This window comes from Triturus cristatus, chromosome 7, assembly GCF_964204655.1.
Source record: "Triturus cristatus chromosome 7, aTriCri1.1, whole genome shotgun sequence".
Taxonomy (NCBI): Eukaryota; Metazoa; Chordata; class Amphibia; order Caudata; family Salamandridae; genus Triturus; species Triturus cristatus.
The window spans coordinates 425,695,754-425,721,687 of NC_140590.1; the positions used below are offsets into that span (position 1 = coordinate 425,695,754).

At 44.4% G+C, this 25,934-nt stretch overlaps 1 protein-coding gene across 1 annotated transcript in view; it reads right to left on the reverse strand.

The window, feature by feature from the left end:
• ABCC3 (ATP binding cassette subfamily C member 3) overlaps positions 1 to 25,934 on the reverse strand; it is a 693,015-nt gene that overhangs the window by 299,443 nt on the left and 367,638 nt on the right. The window contains exons 11-13 of the mRNA XM_085616719.1: positions 18,691 to 18,783; positions 13,985 to 14,188; positions 363 to 509 (exon numbers count right to left, since the gene is read on the reverse strand). Of these exons, the coding sequence (XP_085472845.1) occupies positions 363 to 509; positions 13,985 to 14,188; positions 18,691 to 18,783 (444 nt within the window). The remainder of the gene's footprint in view (positions 1 to 362; positions 510 to 13,984; positions 14,189 to 18,690; positions 18,784 to 25,934) is intronic.

Here is a 25,934-nt window from a genome sequence, read left to right on the forward strand (position 1 = left end):
TATATCTTATCCGAATTGAATTTATCTGAATACAAATACAAGCAAAAACGGTTATATGTGTATCTAACTGAAACCCGGCTAATAGTTTTGAGACCCGGTCCCACTGTGGTTCAGTAATACAAGGCAGCTAACCTAACAGGGGAAATGCTGTATCCTTGCCTGAAACTGAGAAGCCATCACTGACCATAAGCCTATTTTCATCACCATACAAAACAAATGCAAGACTAGAGTATTCTGCTTAAGTGACGTTTCTAAATACAAGATTAATCAAAGGATAGAACAAGTATACCTCAGCAATCTATTTACAAAAATGAATCTCCCCAAAATGTTCTACAGTGTGTTGGACAAGTCTTTTTTATTACCTGAGCAATGTTGCTAATGACTTGTGGAAGCATATTCAGTGGAAATCTTAAGATGTTGAACAAAGAAAGAGAAACAAATGCTTTTTCTGCGTCGAGGACATTTTTTTCATCCACTGAAACATACACAGCGAAAGTTGTCAAGGCAACCTGAAAAAATAATTAAAGTTTATTGAATCAACCTAAACAAGACACATTAAAGAATTGATTGTGTACTGCACATTTCTTCTACATTCCTTTCACCAGTATTCACTGATGATCACTACTAATGACCTGATTACGAGTTGGTGGTGTGGGAGCGGGTCAGCACACCGCCGACCTGCTCCCAGACTGCCAGACTCGACCACCACCAGCCCGCCAAATTACAAGTGAGCCTTAGCACTGCAGATTCAAGGGAGTGCCAAAGCCCGCTCCTACATGGCATGGTCTGAAGGCCATGCCATACAGGGGGTGGAGGCACACCATGTGTTCTCATGCATGCATCCCTATGGCCCTGAGGCAACAGGGGGCCATGTAGGGCCCCCTTAGTTTCCTTGTCCCAAAGTTCTCATGGTGGGCTAAAGGCCATGAGATGTGGCTGTGAGGAAACTCAGAATATGCTTAGCAGTGCTGCAGCGACACTGCCAGTACATTGGTGGGCCAATTCTGTAGCATTTCTTCTACTGGGAATTGAAAGAAGGAGTACCAGTCTATCAAGTTTTTGTACCCTTACAAAGGCAATAAGAAGCCATGCCAGAATTGGAAACTTTGTATAATTCACTGATTTTTATTTTTAAAAATGCATAGAACTATAGCAGTCCTAAATTGGAAAAGAACTTTAGTATAGGGGCCAAAGTTTTCTTTAGGAGTTTACTGCCAGTTCTGTTGAATGCTTGTTTGGGGAATGCGAGGTCTCTCTAGTCTTTACTCCAATTCATGGATGTATGTCAAAATATAATCTAGAGAAATACATTTTTAAAAGACTATTATATTAAAATATTGACAATCAAAATATTGTGATGGTAAATATATATTGGTAAGTATAGATTCACGCAAAAAGAACAATTGATGGACGGAATGCTGAGCAATGTCAAACACTCACCTCCAGTCAGAGATCTGGGCCTAAATCCATCTTTTTTTTGCTCACCACACCACCCTAGTTTGGACCCAGCCATATATACAAATCAGATCATGCTCCCCATGGGAACAGTACAGCTCGAACTGCCAGGTGAGGTCTCCCTGGCCCGGAAATAAGCATTATAGGATCCGATTCAGAGTAACAACCCACCTCCGCCAGGCATGGTGAGCACAGGACCCACACCTGAGCATATTCGTCCTACTTGGAGATACAAATGCAAAAAGAACAATTGATGGACGGAATGCTGAACAATGTCAAATACTCACTCCAGTCAGAGATCTGGGCCCAAATCCATCTTTGTATTGCTCACCACGCCATTCTGGTTTGGACCTAGCCCAGTGGCGGATTCTTCACTTGGGCGGTGGAGAGTTACCCTCCCCACTGTGAGCCTGACATGATAAATATAATGGGAATGAAAAGATTTTGTTGCTGTTTTATTTTTCCGACATGTGCACTCACAGCATTGAGGCAGCCCAAGCCCAGAGGCATGGGGATGTGGACAGGAGCAGTGGTTGGCTTGATGCTCCAAAGTGCACATGCCACTTTGGTCAGCTTTCTTGCGCCAACCAAAGTGACATGCACACTTTGAAGCTCTCCACCTATCTTTCTTAGACAGCTGGGTGGAGACCAAGCACAGGCCAACAGGGCCTGAAGGAGCGTCCAGACAGCCCACTCCATCCAATCCTGGTGCCAGGATTGGTTAAGGGAGTTGGCTGGGCCCATGCTGCAGTGGAGAAGAAGATTGGGAAGAACAAGCACGTGTAAGCCAAGTAAGTAATATTTTTCTCTTTACTTTTCCTCCTGCCCTACCTTCTATCCCTCCCTCTCTCCACCCCGTGGTTTGCCACCCCCAAGTCCCCATAGCTGTCAGCCACCACTGGGCCATACATATGCAAATCAGTCTAGAACCCTGCTCCCCATGGTAAAGGTCCAACCCAATCTGCCGGGTCAGGTCCTCCCTGGATTGGAAACAAGCATCCTAGGATCGATTTCAGGTTATGACCCCTTATCAGCCAGGATAGCTTGAATCCAGTGGCATGGTGAGCACGGGACAAATGCCTGGGCATACCCGTCCCACTTGGGGTGACAAATGCAAAAAGAACAATTGATGGACGGAATGCTGAACAATGTCAAACACAAACCCCAAGTCATATTTTGGCCTAAATCCATTTTTTTTGCTCAACACGCCACTCCAGTTTGAAAACAGTCAAATGCAAATCAGTCCTGACCCTGCTCCCCATGGGATCAGTCCAAAACAATCAAATGCAAATCAGTCTTGACCCTGCTCCCTATGGGAACAGTCTATGCCCAAACTGCCACCAGGTCCTCCTTGGACCAGATAGAAGCATGCTAGGACCGGTTTTGGACTATCACCCTTCATCAGCCAGAATAGCTTGAATCCAGTGGCATGGCAAGCATGGGACCCACGTCTGGGCATACCATCCCACTTGGGGTATATAGATTCACTATTTTTATCTCCACATCTATAATCTGTGCCCTAAAATAACTATAACTCAACGAACACTGCTAATTACTTCCCATATTACATAATTCATGACATGTTCTATAATATCATTGATAACATCACTAGGGTTGGCGGAACTATTAATCAAAGGAATTTGGTAATTCTGCATTACTCTTGTACATTTTGAAGCTTCGCCTGCGGAATTAATCTGCAGTACATTTGTTTCTACAGGGGGCTGGAAGAGGGAGCAATCCCTCTATGTTTAAAAATCACTGCAGATTATATTTTAATCTGCAATGCTATTTAAACATGAAGAGACTGCTCCCTCTACTGGCCCAGGTTAGAAATCACTGCACAGCACAGCAGTGCATACATCTCAGCACCCTTACATACTCTGTACTGATCATAATATATAATATACACACACTGGGTCTGCTCCATCTGGTCATATAGTGCAATGATACCTACGATACCTCCAGTATGAAAATTTAAAACAGCAGGAAGCTGAATTCAAATTTCAGAGGTAGCCATACATATTAGTCAGTCCTATAGACATGGAGGTGAACCACAACTGTTTGGTAAAACTACAGCCTACAGATCTTTCAGAGTCATCCTTTTAATTCTAGGGTCATGGAATGTGGAGCCTGTTAAGAGGTGAATCCCAGGGCCTACAGCTACTGATAAAGATTTTTTAACTGACATGGCTTTAATGCACAGTTTTGACTAGTGATGACAAGAGGTTAAAACCAGTGATAATGAAAAAAGCTCACTAATTTATGTCATGAAATTTATATCTCATGATGTAGTTAGAGGAAGAAGATACACGGTCCTTCCATTTGACCAAGGGTTCTCTAGCATGTTGTCCGGTTTCCTGTGATTCATTAAGTCAAATATTGTGAAATATCACTTCCGGTGATACTATCATAATGTTTAAAACCTGAAAACCCAGTTCTTTTTGGATGCTGAATGTGCCCCTATACAGACCACTTCCAACCCTGTGGCAACGCCAAGCTACAAAGAAGCTACTGACATGTTACAGTTTCTGTATCAAAATGGGTTGATTTTGTCCATGTTTTCTATGGAGATGTATTAATTAATCTAGGTAGGTCTCCATGTGTAGGAAATCCTATGAGCAGCCCGAACCATGAAGAGTCCTGTATAGAAACAGTCATGGAGCCAGTACATTGCTTCCCTAACAATTAGTCACAGTAGGTTATGAGTCTTTGTGTGTGCCATCAGAACTACAAAGAGAACAAATCCATAAAGATCAGTCCCATCCCACTCCGCCGCCTTTATTGATTCAATGAAGAGAGCCTGAGAAGTGGCCTTTGCACTGCAAGTCCAGGGATTGATATTAATAAGAATAGAATTAAGAAAATAGTAAGAGGGTCAGAAAGCGTATAATTCGGAATTAAAACAGCAATCCCTAGGGTAAGAGTACAAAATGAATTAAAAGCAAATGGGGCTATCTAAATTAAAATGACCTCAAGGCTGACAGTATGATAATGAAGTTCGCAGGCAGAAGAAAATGCTCTAGGACAGATAGTCAAAGAAGCTGAAAAAGAAAGAAAGTTATGCTACTGTTTTACAAACCATTCATGATGTCTCACCTAGTGAGCCGCATCCAGTTCTGGAGGCGACAACTCCAGAAGGACAGAAAGTTTAAGTGACAGTCCAGAGAAGAAATTCCAAGACAGTGTAAAGTTTCCCCATAAATCATATCATAAGTGGTGCAAGGATCTAAATTTTTCTGGAAGAGAGGAAGCATAGCATAGCTTTTTAGTAAATCTACGTCCAAATGTGTTTCAAAAGCCATTGAACAATTGTCATGTGATAGCACTTTCTAGGATGCACTATAACATGAGAGGACACTACTTTTTGTAATCCCTATGACAGTGGTGCTCCTCAATATGTCAACACAGCTGGTATGCAATAACTGCTACACGATAATGCAAGGGGCTACCAGCAAGTAAGCACAAATTGTTAATATTAAGCACTGATGCAGAATAGGACAACAACGCTGTTCATTCTGCATGGTGTGCTGCATCATGTATTTCTCATTAGGTTAGTCTGGCTGCTCAATGATATCAACAGTGGTGTGCAATAAGTCAGATTGCTACTAAACGTGCAAGGACTGCTGCTTATTGTGACATAGGTGTTGCCCCTTTTGCTCGAGGGAATTTGAAAGGATCAGGATGTAATTTTATTCCCTCTGGGGCTGAAGATTCTCACAACATCTTAATAGAAAATGTCAGGACTTGGAGAGGGTTCAATTGTAGTTCCCAACATTCATTCAATCAATCAATCAGGACATTTGTAAAACGCACTACTTACCCGTGAGGGTCTCAAGGCACGGGGGGGGGGATTGAGGGGGTGCTGCTACTGCTCGAATAGCCAGGCCTTGAGGAGTCTTCTGAAGGATAAAAGGTCCTGGGTCTGCCGTAGGAGGATGGGAAGGGTGTTATGAGCATTATGAGCCCATTTTGAGCAATACACAATCAGGTGATCAGAAGGGACCCTTGTAGTGAGTGGCAGGTTAGTTATCTGCTGCCTGTGATACTCAAGGGAAGGTAAGCATGCATTTGCCCATTATTGTCAAATTGTTAAAATTCAGGAATCACTCACTACTACAAGGTCAATGAATTGTCAAAAACCTTCTCCTAAAACCATGGCCCAGATTCTGAAAGCTGACAGGCAACGAAGCGTAGCAACCAAAGATACTGCGCTGCATTGCCTGACAGTGAGGGAGCAGGAGAGCACCATATTCACATAGAAATGGCTCTCTCCTCCCCGCTCTCTAGTACCAGTACTGATTTCAGCTGCAGAGTGCCAGACGCACACCTTGGCGCCAAAGCACTAGGGTGTGTGCGTGAGTCTAGCCCACGTTTGTACATGAAAGGAAACCTTCCTTCACAAAATACTATACTTAGACATGTAAAAAACGTTTCTTTGTATGGGTGCTGCACAGTGCAGCATGCAAAGTTGGAAAAGCACGGAGAAATAAAAACATTTCTCCGTTTAAAGCATGCTTTTCAGTGGCATTAATTTTTGGTGCTAAACCCTTTCTACTGATGTTTGAGAATAGGGTTTAGCGTCAGAAAGAATGAGTGGTAGCATGGGTACTCCCATTTATCACCCATGTAAAATACAGAGCAGTACTTCGTGCTGCTTTGCGTTACTTTGCCAATCAAACCAACGCAAATACCAATTTGCAGTGGATTGTGGATCCCAAACAAGGCTTAGCGCCGAAAAGTAACACTACCCCGACGCTAAAACTTTGAGAATCTGGGTTCTACCAGTCCAGGTTTCCTAGTGGAGGCTGGTGTGGGTAAAAAGTATAAGACTTTTTATTATTCAAATAATATGTTCACTAGCAATAATCAGTTCTGTGACTCTCTAGCCTGTTACACTGTTACTTTTTTATACTCTCCAGGGTCACCTACACAATGCAATACTGTTACAGAGGTTCAAATGTCACGTTAGTCAAGTGCAGTGTCTTATCACAGCTTAATCACCTGGGCAATTTGAAACAAGATTCTCCTACGGGTCTCAATTCAGGAGCACACTGCTTGAGATAGTAGGACACAGCATCGGAGGAACGCTAGCTACATTTTGGAAACCGGTAAGAAGTGAAGAGTTGGCAGACCAGGTACATAGACCCCCGTAATCTGGCACCCAATGACACAGGGAAAAGGTTCTTGAACATTAGAGGTGGAGATGCTGTACACAAGGATTTAAGTCACGGAAGATGGTGCAAAAATAAAGCACAGATGAGCACAAATGGATTTACTCACAAGATCTTTTTTTGCAGTTTAATATTCTGCAAAGTCGGCAGCTCTAGCCACTAGGGTATATCTCCTCCCACTTGACCATGTCACAGAAGAACACAGAGCACAATGAAGATGTGCTGTCAGGCACAAAGGCCTTAAACTGACAGCTGATTGCTGAAGGCACACAGAGCTATGGATATGTGTTTTTGGCAACTGAGACCGTTCACTGACATCAGGTTCCAGAAGACCATAGGGTTCCTAGGGTACCATGGTAATACACCTTGAGGAACAAAGGTATTGCACAAACGACCTGAAATCTCTTAGTAGAGCCACAGAAGTGAAGGGCAGTGGTTCTTTTGGTGTCAACTGATTCAGATAGTGTTGGGAAGCAATATCAAGCAATTTGTTTGGTAGACCCAACATCCCTGACCTCTGTGTGGCATAAATCGAGGAATGGGCTAAATAGGGCAGTTCTCCTACAATTGATCAGTGTACCTCCTCATCTCCTCAGCTGAAGTAACAGCATAGTTGCTTCCTCAGATCTATAGCTAAAATCCTTACCCCTCAAAGACAGACAGAAACAATGTTGCCTCTAATCCTCGCCTTCATCAACACAAGTGTGCAGAACTTCTTGAGGAAAAGATGAACAGCACAAATTATATCCAGGTATTAGGTGAGTGGTCCACATTCAACAGATTCCGATTTAGCCCCAAAAGGAAACTCATTCTAAAAAAATACATTTCATTTTAATGTGTCACAGGTCCAGTGCAACCAGCCACAGAGGAGCTGTCACTGTACGTTTGTGTACTGGTTTTCAGACAAATCTCTGGCCATGCAAGTGCAGCTGCTAGTATCTTTGTGGACTGGACACATGATTTGGGGGATGGGTAGGGTTTCCACTTTCTTTTATTAATGCCTTGGCTGTGACTTTTCACCACTATGTTGTTTAGGTGTGGGTCATGTCAGGAAACATACTGAAAATAGCTATTGTATTCACAGAAGTGTATCAGAATCCAGACCGTCACTTAGCTTCACTAGGAATTTTGCAGGTGGGGAATTTGGGGGAGGGGAAAATCAGAGAAACAGCACAGGCAGCATGTACTAAAAACGTGAGACAGCAGAGTTGATTTCTATTAAACACTATGGAGCACCCTACAACTGTAAAGGCTACATAGATGCAGGGAGGCAGTAGATCAGTGGGCCTAATCATGACATATTTCATAGATTTATCAGAGAGCCGTGGTAGGCAGTCAACCACGGGGTAAAAGGTTGTGTAGCCTGCTACAATATTCAAATGTCACCATCCGTAGAGTCATGGTCCTGTCACAGGGACAGTAGCCATCCATATCAAAAGGAGTATTGCATTTGGGTGTACACATTCCATTCAATATAATCTGGCACTCTGTGAGCTAAAAACAAAAACGTTGTAGAGAGCTTGGCAAAAGACTTGTGACACAGGTCTCCTGTGCAAGAAAACAGATCTGTCAGAATGATAAAATGAGAAGCACATGGCCACAGAGCCAGGAATGTTGAACCCTACACTGTGAATTCCCATTTAGGAGGCAAGTCTCTTAATAGCACAGGCCTTAAACCATAGTATGTTTTAATCATATCAACATAGTTTTTAACAGAGGACCCACGCAGTGCTGGATAGATTACACATCCACTCAGCTAAAGAAAGGGGCTTGCCTCAATTCTAATGCATGAATGAAGACAAGCAATGATTGTCAGAAATAAAGATAAGAAATAAAATGACTAATATAAAATTTAAAAATGCAAATAAAAAGATACACAAAATTAAAAGGTGGGGCTTGGAAGCCCAAGATGGCAGACATGGGGATATGAAGCTCCTAACCCCATAATGGGTACTGATCTGGAATCCTGTGGCTGGCAGAGATAACCTGACCCTGCCTTGCAGCAGCTCTCTCCGTGATCACTAGGGATTGGGCAGTGCAGGTGGGGAGCCCATGACCCTCCTCTTGGTGGCTGTGAAGCATTACACCCGCTAGTGTGACATGTCTGGAGAGGAAGGCTGCGAGGGTAGGTGAGGTCCACCATGGGGCCTCGCTCGCCTCCTTCTGTGCTGCTGATGGTGCAGTCCAGGGAGCTGATGAGTTGGCCGGGAGGTAGTCTGGAGCCCAAGCTATGGAGCACGAGGAGCACCTGCTCAAGAGAGGCGGGCATAAGGCCTAATCAGAGGGACTGCAGAACAGCTCAGTAAGGTCTCAACAGTGGGCCATGGAGGAGTGTGCGGCCTCCAGTAGTAGAAGATGGAGTAGACTGCAGGTGTAGCTGCTTTTTTGGGCCCTTCCTCTTTTCTGCCAGGACTCTCTGCTGCAGGCCCTGGGACATCTGCAAGAGGGGTGGGCCAAGCGCTCTGGATAGATTGGGCAGCCGGGGACCCCGCAGAGGCATACCATACATAGACATCCTCGCAGCAGACAATTCACTCAGGGTGCAACTACTGTACTGTCACTGACTGCTGGGACTAGGGTGGGTCCCTGCTCCCTTGCCTAAATTCTGGGGGCACACAGACTACAGGTGCAATGGGACTCTGTAGCATGGCCAGGCATTATGCCCAATAGACAAAAAGCAGAGCAGAGGATCCGGAGAGCCGCTCCAGGAGGAAAAACCTTTGGTTGGTGGGATCCCAAAGGGGATTGAGGGAGTCAAACCTAAGCTATTTTTCACTACTTGGTTATGATTCTGGCTTCCGGCAGGGCGTGTTTGACATGCTTTGTTCTAGACAGAGCCCACAGGTCCTTGGTACTCTGCCCTCCACTGGTAGCCCCCCACGCCCTGTTATCATGCACTTTATAAATTATGCAGACGAGAACTTTCCATTTAATTTGGCTAGACAGCAAAAGGAACTGACGTGTGAAGCTGCAAGTGTGATGCTGTTCCCTGATTATACTCTCAAAGACCAGCAGAAGCACCAGTCTTTTGTGGGGGTCACACAAAAACTTAGGGCTAGGCAGATTCCCTGCATTTTGTTGCTTCCAGCCAAGTTGAAGGTGATGTTTGCTGGGAATCACAGTTTTTTAAAACCCCAGAGGCTGCCTGGGAGTGGTGGCACCTTCAGTGACAGCCAGTCCCTTAGCATGACTCACATACTGGTAGAGATGGGGGGTTTGATCCTGCACTCCTGCCCTGAATCTCAAGGAGGAGCAAGCATCGGAAATAGTCCTGCCAGAATGATGACGTGAGTACCTACCCACACAGCTCCACCCTAGGGGCTGTCTAGACTTCAGATCTGCAAGGGGCTCACTACTACGCAACAGACACATGACGTGTATATGCTACAGAAGCCTTCCTCAGTTTTCTTTCATCTGAATGGGCAACAGATGCTTCAATCTTCGAAGTAAGGGGTGGGGCAAAGTTAGGAATGTTTGCTGGGTTTGTTTGTTAAGTTGCAGCTTGCTCCAAGGTTTTGGGAATGCTTCACTCCCTTTCATTATAGGTCAATGCCTATGGCTAGGGTGGTGAATTGTACCGTATATAAGGTGGCCTCCTGTAATGTAAATGTTTTGAATGACAAAGTAGTGGGGGGTGCTCTTGAAAGTCAGGAGATGGGAACCTGTCCGGGACCGACATGGATCCACCAAAGCCTATCATGCGGGGCACACTAGAGGCTCCAGGAGCATTGCGATTCTTCTCCACTGTATCTTTCCCTTAGAAGTGACAAAGATTTTTCATGAGTCCTTGGGCAGATGGGTGCTGGTTAGTGAGGAGTAAGGAGGTAGATTCTGGTCCATCTTCAGTGTCTGTGTACCGAGTGCCATGTTTGAAACCACCTTTCATGATTTGCTTGGTGTACTTAATACTATCCCCAGGGGTGCAGTCATATTGGGTTGGAATTTTAATTCAGTGGCTGACACAGGTCTAGGAGCTGGTTACAGGCAAAGGCTCTCTGCGATTAATGGTGACTCATGCATCCACATTCATGTAAAGATACTTATTACTCCTATAGACCCCAAACACTGTCTAGACTGGACTACCTCTTGACCCCGGTGGGAATGTTCCATGAGATCGCAGATTCCAAAATCCTCCCGAGGTGCCTGTCTGACCATTCGCCTATTGTGCTCTCAACTCCGTGTGCAGGGGAGGATTGGCAGATGGCACTTGCTGGTCTAGCGGGTGAGTTTCAGAAGGAGATTCAGAAGGCAATAGGGCACTTTCTGGACTTGAACAAAAGCTCAGTTCTTTCAGATGTCATGTTGTGGGAGGCACTTAAAACAGTCACTAGGGCAGACATTATAAATACACCGCACTCCATAAAGCCCAAATGCATGCAGAAATCCCAACATTAGAGCAGGAGGTTGAGGGGTTGAAGGAAGGGGTGTCTCGGACAGCAGATCTAATGGTACTCCTTGAATTAGAAAACACCAGAGAAGCACTGACGACCAAAGTATGGGTTCAGGACAAAATGGCAATCCCAGCCACCAAATAAAGAATATACGAGGCCAGGGATAAGGCTGGCAAACTATTCTACTAGCTGGCAGAGAGGGAGGTGAAAACATAATTTGTCCCAGGAATCTGCGTTGGGGCACAGTTTTGTCATGGACCCAATGGGAATAGCTTTAGCATTCACAAACTAATATAAAGCACTATATGAGACAAAGGATTGTTCAATTGCAGTGGTAAATAAACCCATCCTCTGGGACTTGCCCTTCCCCAGGCTATTACTTGAGGAGAAAGAGGCATTGGGCTCAAAATGCCTTCATGCCCAAGAGGGAAATGTGGCGCTGTAAATGTCACCTATACGTGATGCTGGACTTACCACAACACTTGGAGGAGCCACAGGCGATAATCTCGATTGATTTGAAAAAGGCACTCGATACGATCAAATGGACCAACCTGATGGCTGTTCTCTATAAAATGAGTATTGGCCCGAGATTTTGTGCTCTTGCCAAACTCCTATATGAACTCCCATGGGCTGCGGTACGGGTTAACGGAGTGATATCGCTCCGTTCACTATATGGCGGGGCACGAGGCAGGAATGCCCCCCTCCTGTTTGGGGTGGCAGTTGGGCTGCTGGTGAAATGGGTACGCAAGGAAATCGAGACCACGAAGACCACATAGTGCTCTATGCTGATGATGCTTTATTCTATAAATTGTTCCTGGGAGGGGTTTGGAGAGAAAGCCTATAGACCTTTGCGGATCACCTCTGACTTTAAATATCTGGGGAAAATCATTGCGCTGGACCATGTGAATAGCCGGGTACTTAATATAGATGCTCAGTCACCTTCACTCCCAACTTGATGCATGGGGACGTTATCGCTTTTAATAATGGGCCAGGGAGCCATTTTTAAAATGATTGCCCAACCCCAGTGGCTATATCTCCTCAATAACTAGCCATATACTCTCTGGAGGAATCTTACACTCCCTACAGGCTACTATTACCAATTAAATATTGGGTGGGAAGGCCCAAAGGGTGACTTTCAATAAGTGCTGCACACCCACATGAAGGGGGTGGGGCTGGCAGACATTTGACGATACTATCTGGCCTCACAGTTATGGTCTATAATAATTGGCTGTGCGCATATAGGGTAGACTTTGCTGTCTGGCTGAAGGTGATTTGGGTGGTGTGCCGGTGCCCCTTTCACAGTTATACAGACACAGGGTGTTTTTAAGAATTTTCCAAAGGTTACCCAGAACACGACTGCCTTCTGACGCAGTGCTTTGTGGGACATGAAATGTCAAGGGAGGCTTACTGAGCAAATGTCTCTTTAGTATGGAAGGGGGTTGCCAGCTGTTCATACACAGTTTATTTTATACCTCCAAGTCCACCATGCCCTGGAGACATCAGTCAAAATGCACCTGGGAGGTACCGTACTTTAACCCATTGGAATCTAGGCTGCTGATGTAGTGGCGGGGGACATCTTCTTTATAGGGCATTTGGAGTCCATATCCCAGATCCAATGCAGACCCTAACGGAGAGATGGGAGAGCTAGCTTGGCCAGTTGGAGCAGGAAGACTGGATGGAGGTTAAAGTGGCTACTATGCGTGATACCAGCAAGAATTCACCTTCTCCAGTTCAAATATTTCCATAGAGTGTATTTTACATAATCACAGCTGCACAAAATGGGAAGGACTCCCATCCTGTCTTGTGCCACATGCGGGGAGGCTAAGAGTACTATTTTACATATGGTATGGGAGTGCTCAGCGATCTCTGGATATTGGTCAAGGATTCATGCAAGTCTGGCTGACATAGTGGGCATACCTATAGAGGTCACTCCCCAGATGGCTGTAAATCATTTCGGGCTGGGAAGGAAACTGGTCTGGGAAGAAGTTGGTGCCACTGGGCTTGACGATTGCTAAATGGGAGATAGCATGGACATGGAGGGCAGCTGTTGGCCCAATGGTGGCAGAGCGAACTTGGGCTATGGACTTCTGCGTTGCGGTGGAAGATAGGGTATTTCTGTGGTGGGGATACCTAAAGAAATATAAGAAAATGTGATCCCCATGCTGAATATGCTGGAGAACTGGTTGTGTGGGAGAGGGGAAGAGGGCCGAAGACAACAGTATTCCTATGTGCCGGGGGGTATTAAGGCAGAGGGAAAGCTCTGGAAGGTAAGCTGCATTATAGGTGCATTGATTGCATATTGCTTTCCATGCATTGCTTGTTCGAATGGAAATCAAATAAAAGATACTAAAAAATCAAGGAGTATTTTTAGATGCGATAAGCAAGATGTATTTATTTGGATAATACTAAATTAAAGGGGTTATTGGTGCAATACAACTCAGAAAATAATGTTTCTAGCTGCATATAATTAAGACAATAAGAAATTGAGGCCCTTAATCTTCTAGAAGGGTTGCATTTACACATTTTGTTTTACCTAGTAAATACTCCATGCTCCCCACTTTCTAACCTACAAGTAAGCAATGTAGAGTGATTACCACGAGAAACAGCAACATGTTTGTAAATGTGCTATTGTCATCAAATTAACAATTTCTGTAATTTTTTCTTGAGGCCTGTAAAATCCCTCATTGGTTTGTAAGTATTGTAATATTTGCAGAGGAACATAGGCACGATTCACTGTCATTTGTATCAAATTAGGCTACATGACTTCCTAGAAAATACCATCAAATTAGTAAAAATGTGCATTTCTTCATTGATTTTCAATATCACAAAATCAACAGATGTATTAGAAAACTATATACATTGACATATTCAGTCAAAATAGATCAACTGAATTCATGATATCCAAATAATACCAAAATTGCCTACAGCTGTATACACTTTCTTCTTTTTTATCAGAAGAGGATTTACCAGGAATGGTGCACTGGTCCATGCAAAAGTTGAAAGGGCACTTAGATAAGCAACCTTTTTCAGAACACGTAGTTCATTCTCCCGTATTGCCAAGACTTGCTGTTCAAATGATGGCTCCCAAGCATAAAGTTTAAGGACTTTTATCCCGTTCAGGATTTCATTCATGAGTTTTATACGTGAGTCCTTAAACTTCATTTGCTCAACCTGAGTAAACAAATAAACCAGACATTATTATTGGTCTTTTTAAAAAAACTCTACATTGGTACAATATATATGCTGAGCATACCAATGAACATTAGAATATTCATCTATATAGTTAAAACAATGCACATATCATTACATCTTGATTAATGCTTGGCTTCATTTGTCCATGATGGTCATCTAGAAAGCTGGACTTGCTACACATGAGACAATGTGGTTAATCGCACTTAATTGGTGTTTATGTTTTACTGATATGTATAATTGATATTTATAATGCAATATTAATGAAGAGAGCACTCTGGGCCTGATTCACAAAGGTTACACTTTTGTGTACATTTATTCTTTTTCGGTATTCACAAACAATTAAACAGTAACTTTACTTTAGGCCTGTTCTATGTTTTTATGTGTGGAGTTCTCCATCCTACCTGGGGAGTCTCCACAATTGTAAAGTTAGTATTAAATTGTTTGTTTGTGAATACCGAAAAAGAATAAACTTACACAAAAGTGATAGTTTACATTTGTGAATTGGATCCCCAGTGTTTAAAACGTTTCCAATCCACATGTAGGAAGACATCACTAAATCAGCTATTGAGCTGTAATTAAATTGGAGGAACTGTGTATGAACCTGAGGATGCACACCCTCTCGTATTGGATTGTTGTGTTAAAAACATATTGCAAGGTTAACTAAATCTAGAAAAAAGCAAAAAGTAGAAAAACTAACTGCATAAAAAATGTAATAAGCAAAATGACATAAATGGTTAAAATATGACTGAGACACTAATATATGGATTTCTAAATTTTATGAAAAAAGCACCAAGGAAACACAGTATTTATATTTATGTTAGATCAAGTCCTCGATACAGTTGTAGACCAACCTTGATGGAGTGGGGCCAGAAAAGCATTGCATGTCACTCCAGTCAAAATTTGTATCTGCAAGTCAAACTTATCCTATGGCCTAAAAGCAATGACACTGTGTCACTTTTTGAATAGGCTGGGAAAGTCACTTATGTTTCTCCTAAACCCCTACAGTTTTTAGATATGGTCCCAACATATCAGGTCTCTCTCTAGCTAGTGCTCCCATTGTATCCTTTAGAGACTATTCCAGGCTGAGCCAATGTGCTTTCCCCTTCTTCAGCATAAAGAGCAGGGAGCACATCAGGATTCTTCACAGGCAGGATTCAGTGTGCTTCTGATGGTTTCTAACAGGTCTAGGAATGGTCTGCACTAATCAGTGGCTGGAGACCTTCCATGGGCCTTTCTAAAAAATTCTCACTATTAGAGATTCCACTTTTACAGTACTGCCTCACTTGACTGTACATTGACCTAGATGTCTTTGTTGAAAAATAGCAAAAGCCAGGCTCTCATCTGAGGAGCTTCTAGCTCTCTACCAGGCCCAGCCATAAGAATTTGAGGGACCACCCCGCCCCCTTCTTGATCTTGAAACAAATGTATTTTCTTCTGAATGTCCGAGAAAGCTCCCCTGATGAAAAGCGTCTGTCAATTAAGCTTTCTTCTGGCATCATCATGTCTGAAGCCAAGACTTCTCTTTGGTAGAGTTCTTTTCTATGGCATGGGTCTGCAGCACCCCAGGCCACAATTTTGTACCTGGAAAAATACTTTACCAGTCATAGCTATGAGTAGTATAAATGTACACAACATCCCACATATGTCTTTTCACTTCCACACAACTAGGGAACTACCTGCACCAACTTGCCATACCACCTTTCTGTAAAGTTAAATAACTTACCTTGCTGTAACCTATTTGACCATGTATTACAGGGACACATCACACACACACACACACACCAGCACTGAATGTGCCGCACAGCGAGAGCCAAAATACCAGCAAAAACAGTCCACAGAAAGTAGGGTTGGGTGGTAAACTCCACTGGAGGAGTTCACAGAGTTTTTCCCACTCCGCGCTCTGCTTGGAGCACAGAGTTCAGCATAAACTCCACCAGCTGCTGTCTGGAGGATTTTATAGCCCGCCCCTTATGATGCAAGCCATTACACCTACTGTCTAGGGTGAACAATGCTGTGAGAAAATCCCACACATCCAACTGCTCGGCTGTCATTTAAATACTTATAAACTAGATAATAGGGAAAAGTCCATGAATGAGAAAAGAGGCTATGAATCCATGTAATCTTGTCTGGCTGATGGGAGAGCAGATATTTGCAGAAGCACTGTCAGTGGCACTCTTCAGTAACCAGCGACATCAGAAATTGATTGACAATCAAAAGAAGCATTACTACTGCAATTGTGGTGCTTCTTGCTGATGGCAGCTACATCAGAAATTGATTGACAATCAAAAGAAGCATTATTACTGCAGGTGTGGTGCTTTTTGCTGATTTCGGCATGCTCTGCCACATATCTGAAATAATAGGGGGCTGTAAGGCAGGGGTGCCAAAATATTCCTGCGCAGGTGTAATCATAGAAAAGTGACCATCAAATATGACTTATAGAGGGAGTTGTATTAATTTGAATTTTAAAATTGTCGAGGGGATACCACAAACAGAATTACCTCTATTTGTTTACAACCAGCAAAGCCTACATCAAACAGGGAATACACGGGTTACTGAGGGCTTCTGAAAAGACTTGTTTCTTTTGACTTGTGCATTGGTCGAATTTTATTTTTGTGTGCAAGTGCAGTTGCTCCACGTCAGAGGATGGAATGGAAAAGACATAAAAGAAGTGTATGGTCAGAAATGGCTGTAATACTGCGTTTGCTTTTGATGAATATAAAGAAGCTCACATGCTAATGTATGAGAATTACAAATACACACAAAATTCCAGACACTATCTTATTGGCTCATAAATTAGTAGATAAAACCTAAATCAACAAACATTTTACCCATCATATAAGCAAATGGTCAGAAAGAATACAAACAAATACATGCTTTGGTATAACACACTGATAGCGGGCAAAATATCTCGTACTAAAATGAATGTGTCAATTTATACTGTCAGAATTTTTCCAAGCAGTTTGTTGAACAAAGCAGAAATATTTGTTTGTGTCATGCTTACTATTTCACTTCCAGGAATATTGTATGCTGAGATTGTACCATAATCATAGAGCAACCTGGGTGTCTGGACCCATATCTTGTAGCACCCACCGAGATTACTACCAATCACGTCAGTGTACACATATTCTATTGCCTGCAATGTATAGTAGTAATCTTGGATTGGTTGGTGATTGTTTTTGGGAGGATTGGCCAAAGGTTTTGGGGAAAGCTATTCAAAGGTTGCAATGGCTCAGAGTCTGTACTCCTTTGTATTGGATGGGGAAACCCTGACAACAGCCTCTCAAAAGTGCTTTCTAAGCATATGCGATCGTGCACATCATGGGCACCAGTTAATTTTGCAATGCAGCTGTTCGAGCTCTTGTCCTCCTCCGACCCAGCTAACTCTCGTAGCCAGGTAGGAAGGCAAGGGAAGAATGTATCATGTTTCCAGGAATCATACCCTCTTGCTTCATTTTAATTTCCTTAAAATCTTGATGGACCTCACTGTCCCCTTACCCCCAAACTCCATTGGTAATCTGTGCCCCCGCCCATCACTGCAGGACCTGTACTTAAAGCAGAAGGTAGCTTTTTGTATCACACGTCCTTCCCATGGATGTGGAATCAGGTGACTAGTTTAGTCTTGTGACCAGACACCCACAGTAACAGCATCCACTGTTTAAATGTGGCCTCAAAATAAATAACACATGCATGCATAGAATTTCCATTTATTAAGCTGTCTAGGAAAACGAGTGAATTTTCTGTATGTGACTCACTGCAATTTGTTTATCAGTGAGCGCGACGGACCAGAAAAAATTTGCTGATTGCTGAACACCGTGGAATCTCACTGAGTTTTTAGGTAACTCTGAGGAATTCCACGGAGTAAAACTCTGCAAGTTCTGCCCACCCCAAAAAGGTGGCAAATCAAGGAAAAACATGCAGGATAGGCAAGAGTGCCATAGAGTTTTTACTTGTTGTTTGAGGTGCCTTGGATATTTGAATTACACAGCTAATTTAATGAACATCACTACCTTGTCTCCACTTTCTTGCCACGCTATGTTCTCCTCTAACATAAGTGTGGGCATTATCTGATATTTAATGGCTGCAAATCGAAAATGAACATTAAACATGGAATACAGGGAATATGCCAGGCATAAAAGGGTTGTACCTGGTCGTCACTGATGGCTGTAACCAAGAATAAGATGATTTTACTTAGTGACACTGGAAAAAGTAGTTAGAATTGCTGTTAATACACCTGGCATTAGCAACAGAATAAGGAGTACTGCAGCCATGCCTGGTATATGGTTGTTGCTTAAAGATGTAACACTGATAGGAAACATTTTCAGAAATAATTTTGATTACACAAGACACAATCAATACCAGAAAACATTTAAGTGTGAATACATATCAAAGTAATACTATCTTGATATAGATACTGACTTTCTGCCCCTGATCATAGCATGCATACATACTTAAGATCAATTCTGTCCATCATTTTAACTTACCTGAAGGGCCCTGGTTTTCACAGCAATAACTGCATTTAAAGGAATGAGTAAAACCATTACAGCAACACCAGCCAGGACTGAAGCATCTAAAGTCTAGACAGAAATGTTTTCAACGTGTTAGGCGTTTGTAGATTTACATTTATACATTGAGTTAAAGTGGAAATCAATAAGGCTCATATACTCATAAAAAAATGATAACACTAATTCCAAAGATGCATATCACATATAGTTCTGGAAGTCCAATTGAAGATAGAATTTAGAAACTTTGGGCATAGGGGAGACTTTGAGGCACATGCCGCATTCGTTACATGCCAATAAATGTTTGAATGTATAATACATTTTTTACCAGTGCTTGGACAGTCTATAGAAATGTTATATATTTAATGTCAAATACAAGCAAGAGCTAGATTACTTCAATGTCATTTTTACATTTGGCTATTAGAGAAATCGTCAATTAAATGTTTACTATCACCTGTCTATCTATGTAATTCATAATTGTGCATCAGTGTCTATCAAATCAATGTAACCTGAACACAGGAATTAATTACTACGAAATCTTCAACATCAACCTAGTAATGCCTAGACCAAAGTGAGGAACATATACAGTTGACTATGAAGCATAGAAAAGCATATATATAAAAAAAAACTGGATAAAACACGAGAAATGTGGGCATTGTGAAAACTGGAATGCTGAAAGATGTAGAAAGTGAAAACTCTCCATTGACAGGCTTAGGTGATAAATGGAAAAAATGGCATTAGAAATCCACGCAGAGAATGACAATTGTAAATTGTACAATGGAGAGAAAACTATACCCCTCCGTAAACCTCAAACACTTGAAAACATAATCAGAAATGATGTTCATTTTATGTCAAGGAAATAGCTGTGTACATAGTCAAGATGGTTGGAAAGTATCTATGTTACCTACATTAATGTTCTTGATAATCTAATTCACTGTTTGACTCAGGAATTGAATGTATGAGGACCATGTCAAATCGGGGTGGGAGAAACTGTAGTCCAAAATGCTATTTGATGAGTCTATCCCCAAGTAGAAGTTGCCAATAATTAAAGGAGTGAGGGTGGAATATCCAACAAAGCATATTTGCTCACTACTTTCCAAGAAGGAACTCCTGTTCGTTGGTGTTGCAGTGTGGAGCGGTGGCGGGGCTGAGATTGAAATGGTAATTGTCACCCACAACAGGGTCACGGGAAGATGAAGGTAAAGGAAGCGTGATTGTTGAATGCAATAGCTAATCCCCCACATCTGCTTTCAGAGCAGTCCTGTTGAATGACAGGGGAGCTTGAGGTTAACATATCTGTGAGAATGAGCTCATGGTGAAGAGGAAGCAGCATTTGAAAGAGGAGAAGTAGGTACAGGCTCAGTGAAGAAACCCAAAGGCATTATCATTAAAAGTAGGGGAGACTCACAGTTTGGTGGAGCATGATGTAGGAATCTGGCTCTGTATATACTATACCAAAGTGACGTATAGTATGCACAGAGTCCAGTGGAACCAGAAAGGTAGGCAGAGGTAAAAGTAGATAGTACCTTACTCTCTATTTGGGGTAGTGTGGGCAAGCAGTAAGGCTTTATCAGAGCTTAGTGTTAAGCATTTGTTGTACGCACTCAATCAGCAAATGATTGTCACACACTCAAAGACTGACCTCAGATCAATTTTGTTTGTATAAAAATATTCTTTTAGTTATTTTATTCTCTAGAGCCAATCAAGCCTGGAACAGGTAAGTGAATTATTCTTTGCATTAATAATACAGTTTGAGTTGCAATTGTATATATACTTTGGTTTGGTTACAGTAGAATTATTGGTAATGCAATGCTTTGAAATACTGTATGTATACTTTGTATTGGCTTTTCAATAGGATGTCAAGTAGATTACTTTACAGATTACTTTTCTTACACAGTGTAGTATACCTGGATACTGCACTGGTACATTTCCTGTAAACAGGTAAGTAAAAGCGTTTTGGTTATTTGGTTACAGTTTTAGAGACTTTTATAGATTTTCCAACTCCTCACTTAGAAAGTGCTTCATAGAAAAACAGTCAATTTTATCCTATGAGAGAAAATCGCATTATTGGTTCGAAGGTAAGTACTTTGTTGTGGGAGTTAGGTTTCTGGGGTTAAACTCAGGGGTCCCCCAGGGTCAAGGATGCACTCTTGTTACACCCGCAGCGGCACTTGGGCAGCCGGCTGCAGAGTGCTAAGGCCCAATGTTATCCAATGAGGGACAGGGGGCCTCTGGTTGGTGGCTGCTCATAAGCAGGCCACAATGTTGTGGGAGCAAAGCTCCTGGACTTAAGCTCAGGACAAATGGGGGTTCAAGATAGCACTGAAAGTACATCCTCAACGTCACTAGGGCGGCCAGGTGCAGGGTGTTGGTTTGTCATCAGGGCCCTGTTACTTTCAATAGGGAGTCTCCAGGTTTGCAAACACACTGCAGGATCATGGACAAAGGACTTCTGGGTGCAACCACCACTTTGAGAGATAAGTTGGGATGCTGAGGGTTTGCTAGACACTGTTGCTTGGGCCACCCAAGGCCGTGGGGCATCAGGTGCAGGGGTGTCTTTTAGGGTCAGATCTTCTTACCAACTACTGGGGGACCTTCCGGATTGAGGCTGCAGGCATCAGCTGGAGGCTTGAGGCAGATCATGGATCACAGGATCTCAGGTCAGGATTGCTGGGGAGACCTCCTCGTCAAGTTGGGCCACTCGAACTCGGGCCGTGGGTGTCAGGTGCAGAGTGGTGCAGACTCACGGATTTCGCCGGAGCTGGAGTCTGTTGGTAAACAAATCTGATGTTCACGGGAGACAACGAATAGTTTCTTACCTGTCGGTGTAGTTTTGCAGCTTGAAGATCTTTCTGGATTCACTATGCTGTGCATTATTCCGCGATCATGTGGTTGGGTCCGGATTCGTAGTCTTTCTTTTGTTTTTTTGGGGGTTTTTTTGTAGCCCAGGTGGGCGGCGACGACTCACCATTTGGTGCACCTCTCGTGACGTTGTCGTGCTTCCTGCGGAAGTCCCACCTTTGGGGCGCCATCTTCGGGCTCTTTTTTCCCCTTCTTTTTTTTTTTTAAACCCTAGGCGATTGAATAGTCCTTCTGTTTTTTTTTTTCTTTTTTTTTTTTCTGTACGCTATTATTTCTCCTGATGTTTTCCACTTCACCCCCTCATCCTCCAGCCTCATCTTCCTGGCGGAGGTGGGTGGGTTCGCTAGTGAATCCAGAAAGATCTTCAAGCTGCAAAACTACACCGACAGGTAAGAAACTATTCGTTTTGCAGCGTGAATCTTTCTGGATTCACTATGCTGTGCATAGACTTTGTAGCGGTTTTTCCCTAATTTTGTGGTGGATGGGTGGTAGATGAGCGTTGGTCGTTGAAAATGTGTTGAAGCACCTTCTGTCCAACCTGTGCTTCCTTGTTCATCTGAATGTCCACGCAGTAGTGTTTCGTGAACGTGTGCACAGATGCCCAAGTTGCCGCCAGACATATGTCCTGGATGGGCGTGTTCACCAGGAAGGCAACGGTGGCCCCCTTCTTCCTTGTGGAGTGAGCCTGAGGCCCCTCCGCTAGCTCCTGTCCAGCCTGTTTGTGTCAGAATTGAATAGTGAGGGCAATCCATCTAGCGATGGTGCCCTTAGTCTCTGGTCTACCCATGAAGCTAGTAGCAAAGGACACAAACAGCTGCTTTGATTTCCTGAGTTCCTTGGTTCTCTCAATGTAGTGCATCACCGCTCTTCTAGCGTAGAGGGTGTGCAGAGCCTTTTCTGCGTTTGAAGTCGGGTTTTGGAAGAAACTTGGTATCTGAATACTCTGATTCATGTGGAACGCCGACACCACCTTGGGCATGAAGTGTGGGTCTGTCCTCAGGACTACCCTGTCCTTGTGAATCTGAATGTAGGGTTCCTGTAGTGTTAGTGCTTGAAGCTCGCTCACCCTGCGTAGTGAGGGTATGGCCACTAGAAAGGCCGTTTTCATCGGCAACATTTGCAGTGTGGCCTTGTGAATGGGTTCAAACGGTGCCTTCATGAGCTCCGTCAGAACCACGTTTAGATTCCATGCCGGCGGCGGCAACCTTTTCGGAGGGGCCATTCTTTTGGCTCCTTCCATGAATCTCTTCACCACCTGCGAAGTGAAGAAACTTCCACCCTTCTCACCTCTGGTGTAGGCAACGATCGCCGCTAGGTGTACCCTTAGGGAGCTCGAGCAGAGGTTACTCTTTAGAAGGTGTGTGAGGTACCTCAGTACTGTTGAGTCTCTTGTCATTCTGGTTTGCAGGCCCTTCTTCCTGCACCACACAGCAAATCTCTGCCATTTTGCGCTGTAGCATTTTCGTGTAGTTGGTTTCCTTGCCTCCCGTAGCACCCGCATAGTGCTAGGAGGCAATCTAAGGTGCGCGAACTCTAGGTCTTCAGGAGCCATGCCACCAGGTTGAGGGTCTCTGGCTCTGGATGCAAGACCTCTCCGTTTTGCATGGAGAGCAGGTCCCTTCTCCTCTCGAACCTGTATGTATTGCCTTGTGCCATTTCTTGAATTTGTGAGAACCATGTCTGCCTTGCCCACTGCGGAGCCACTAGGATCAGAGTCATGTTGCTGGTTCTGCACTTGTCGAGCACTCTGTGCAACAGGGGTATCGGTGGAAAGGCGTAGGCAAATGTCCTCGACCAGCTTATCCATAGGGCATTTCCCTGGGATTGCTGATCTGGTTGCCTGGACGCGAAGCTTTGGCATTTTGCATTTTGGCGTGTTGCAAATAGGTCTATTGTGGGAGTTCCCCATCTCCGGAAAAGCTTCTCCGTTTCCTGGCCATTGAGCTCCCACTCGTGCGATGCCGAGGTCTGCCTGCTTAGCCAGTCTGCCTCCACATTGTCCTTCCCCGGTAGGTGAATTGCCAGTAGATCTATCCTGAGAGGTATGGCCCATCTCCAAATCTCCTGTGCCAGAGAGGAGAGAGGGAACGACTGTGTCCCCCCCTGCTTGTTGATGTAGAACATTGCCGCGATGTTGTCTGTTTGAACCAACACCCTCTGGTTGTACAGGTGCCTCTGGAATGCCTTCAGGGCTAGCAGGATAGTTTTCAACTCGAGGTAATTGATATGGCGAACTGCATCTGCTGGAGCCCACAGACCCCTCACTCTGAGGTTGTCCATGTGCGCTCCCCATCCCTTTTGCGATGCGTCCGTGGTAATGGTCATTGTTGGGTTTGGTGGTGTCAGGCTTCTCCCTGCTGTCATGTTGTCTCTGTTCCACCAAGTCATCTCCTCCTGCACTGCGTGCGTAACCACCACTAGATCCTCCCAACTTCCGTTTGCTTGTGACCATTGCTGTTGTAGCCATTCTTGGAATGGTCTCATGTGCAGGCGTACATTCGGCACCAGGTGGATACACGACGCCATCATCCCCATCATCTTGCTCACTGTCAGAGCTCGCCCCTTCTGGTAGAGCCGTGTCTCCTTCAGTAGGGCATCTGTCCTCCTGTCGCTGGGCATCACTGTGCTGTTCAGGGAGTTTATTTTTGCCCCCAGGAAAATTTTCACCTGCTCCGGTTCCAGCGATGACTTCCCCCAGTGAATCGAGAACCCCAGGTTCGTCAGAGTGTCTGTTACGCATTTTGCGTGCCTCTCGCACTTCTCGCGTGAGTTTGCCTTGACCAGCCAGTCGTCTAAGTAGGGGTAGACATGGATCCCCTGCCTTCGTAGGTGGGCCGCGACCGCCGACAGGCATTTTGTAAAAACCCTTGGCGCCGATTTTAATCCGAAGGCCAGGGTTGTGAACTGGTAGTGTACCTGGTCGATGTTGAACCTTAGAAGGCCCTTGTGTCTTCTGTTTATTGGGATGTGCAGGTAGGCATCCTTGAGGTCCACGGTGACCATGAAGTCCCCGTCTCTTATTTGGGGCAGTACCTCCTGCAGCGAAGTCATTTTGAACTTCTGCGTTCTGATGAACTTGTTTAGGTAACGCAGGTCCAGGATGGGTCTGAGGTTTCCGTCTACTTTCGGGACCACGAAGTAGTTTGAGTAGACCCCTTTGTTGCGTTCTCTGAACGGCACTGCCTCTATGGCTCTTTTTTCTAGAAGTTTCCGTGTTTCTTCTCTGAGTAGGGCCAGTTCTTGAGCCGATCTCTGCCTTCCCTTTGGTCTTCTGTTTGGAGGTCTTTTCTCCAAATCTACGCAGTATCCGTACTGCATGACGTTCAGTATCCACTTGTCTGTGGTTATACGCCGCCACTCCTGAAGGTAGAACCTCAGTCTTCCGCCTACTGGTGTTGCATGCTCGTAGGCTTTTGATTCTTCTCTCCCCTCTGATTTTACTGTACTGCACCTCACCCTTGGGGGCATGTCGAGGGTAGGCGTCCTCTTGCGTGCTGAGTCACTTTGATGAGGGCTGGTCACCCCCTCTCCTCCTCTGGCCATGTCCGTTCCCTCTCCCGCGAAAGGACTTGCCCCGAGGTTGGTACTGCCAGTTTTGCTTCTGTTGACCTTGTTGTCCGTGACTATCACCCTGCTGACCCTGCTGGAACGTCTGGTGCGACGCCCCCTGCTGGCTTCCTCCCCGACCGTAGGGTCTCCTCGAGGGATTGCCTCGCCTCATTCCCCTCAGCTGTAGGGCCCCCATGGACCTCGCCGTTTCGTTTTCTTTTTTCAGCTGGGTGAGTTTCTCGTCTACTGTTGCTCCGAACAGTGTCTCTCCGTTGAAGGGGTTGCTAAGGATGTTGTTCTGCACCTCTGGTTTGAATCCCGAGATTCTTAGCCATGCATGTCTTCTCTCGGTGACCCCTATGGCCATTAGTCTTGCCGAAGTCTCTGCCCCGTCCAACGCCGTCTTTATACAAGAGTTGGCGATGTTTTTGCCTTCGTCCACCAGGTGCGAGGCTCTCTGGCGGTATTCTTCGGGGAGGTGCTTTACTAGCTCCCCCATCTCGTCCCAGTGCTGGTACTGGTGCCTATTGAGAAGTGCATTGGAATTCGCCATGCGCCAGTGCATTGCGGCGTTCCTCACGACTTTTCTTCCTGTGAGGTCTATCCTCCTGCTTTCTTTATCAGGTGGTGGCCCCGAAGTTGCTGGTACGTTGGCCCTTCTCCTGGCCGAGGAAGCTATGATGGAGTCGGCGGTGATGCTACCCTTGATGTAAGGGGGGTCCAGAGAAGAGTGCTTATACTTCTTCTCCGTCCTGGGCGTGATCGAACGGCAGGTCGCTGGTTCCTTGAAGGCTTCTCTCCCCTGATTCATCACA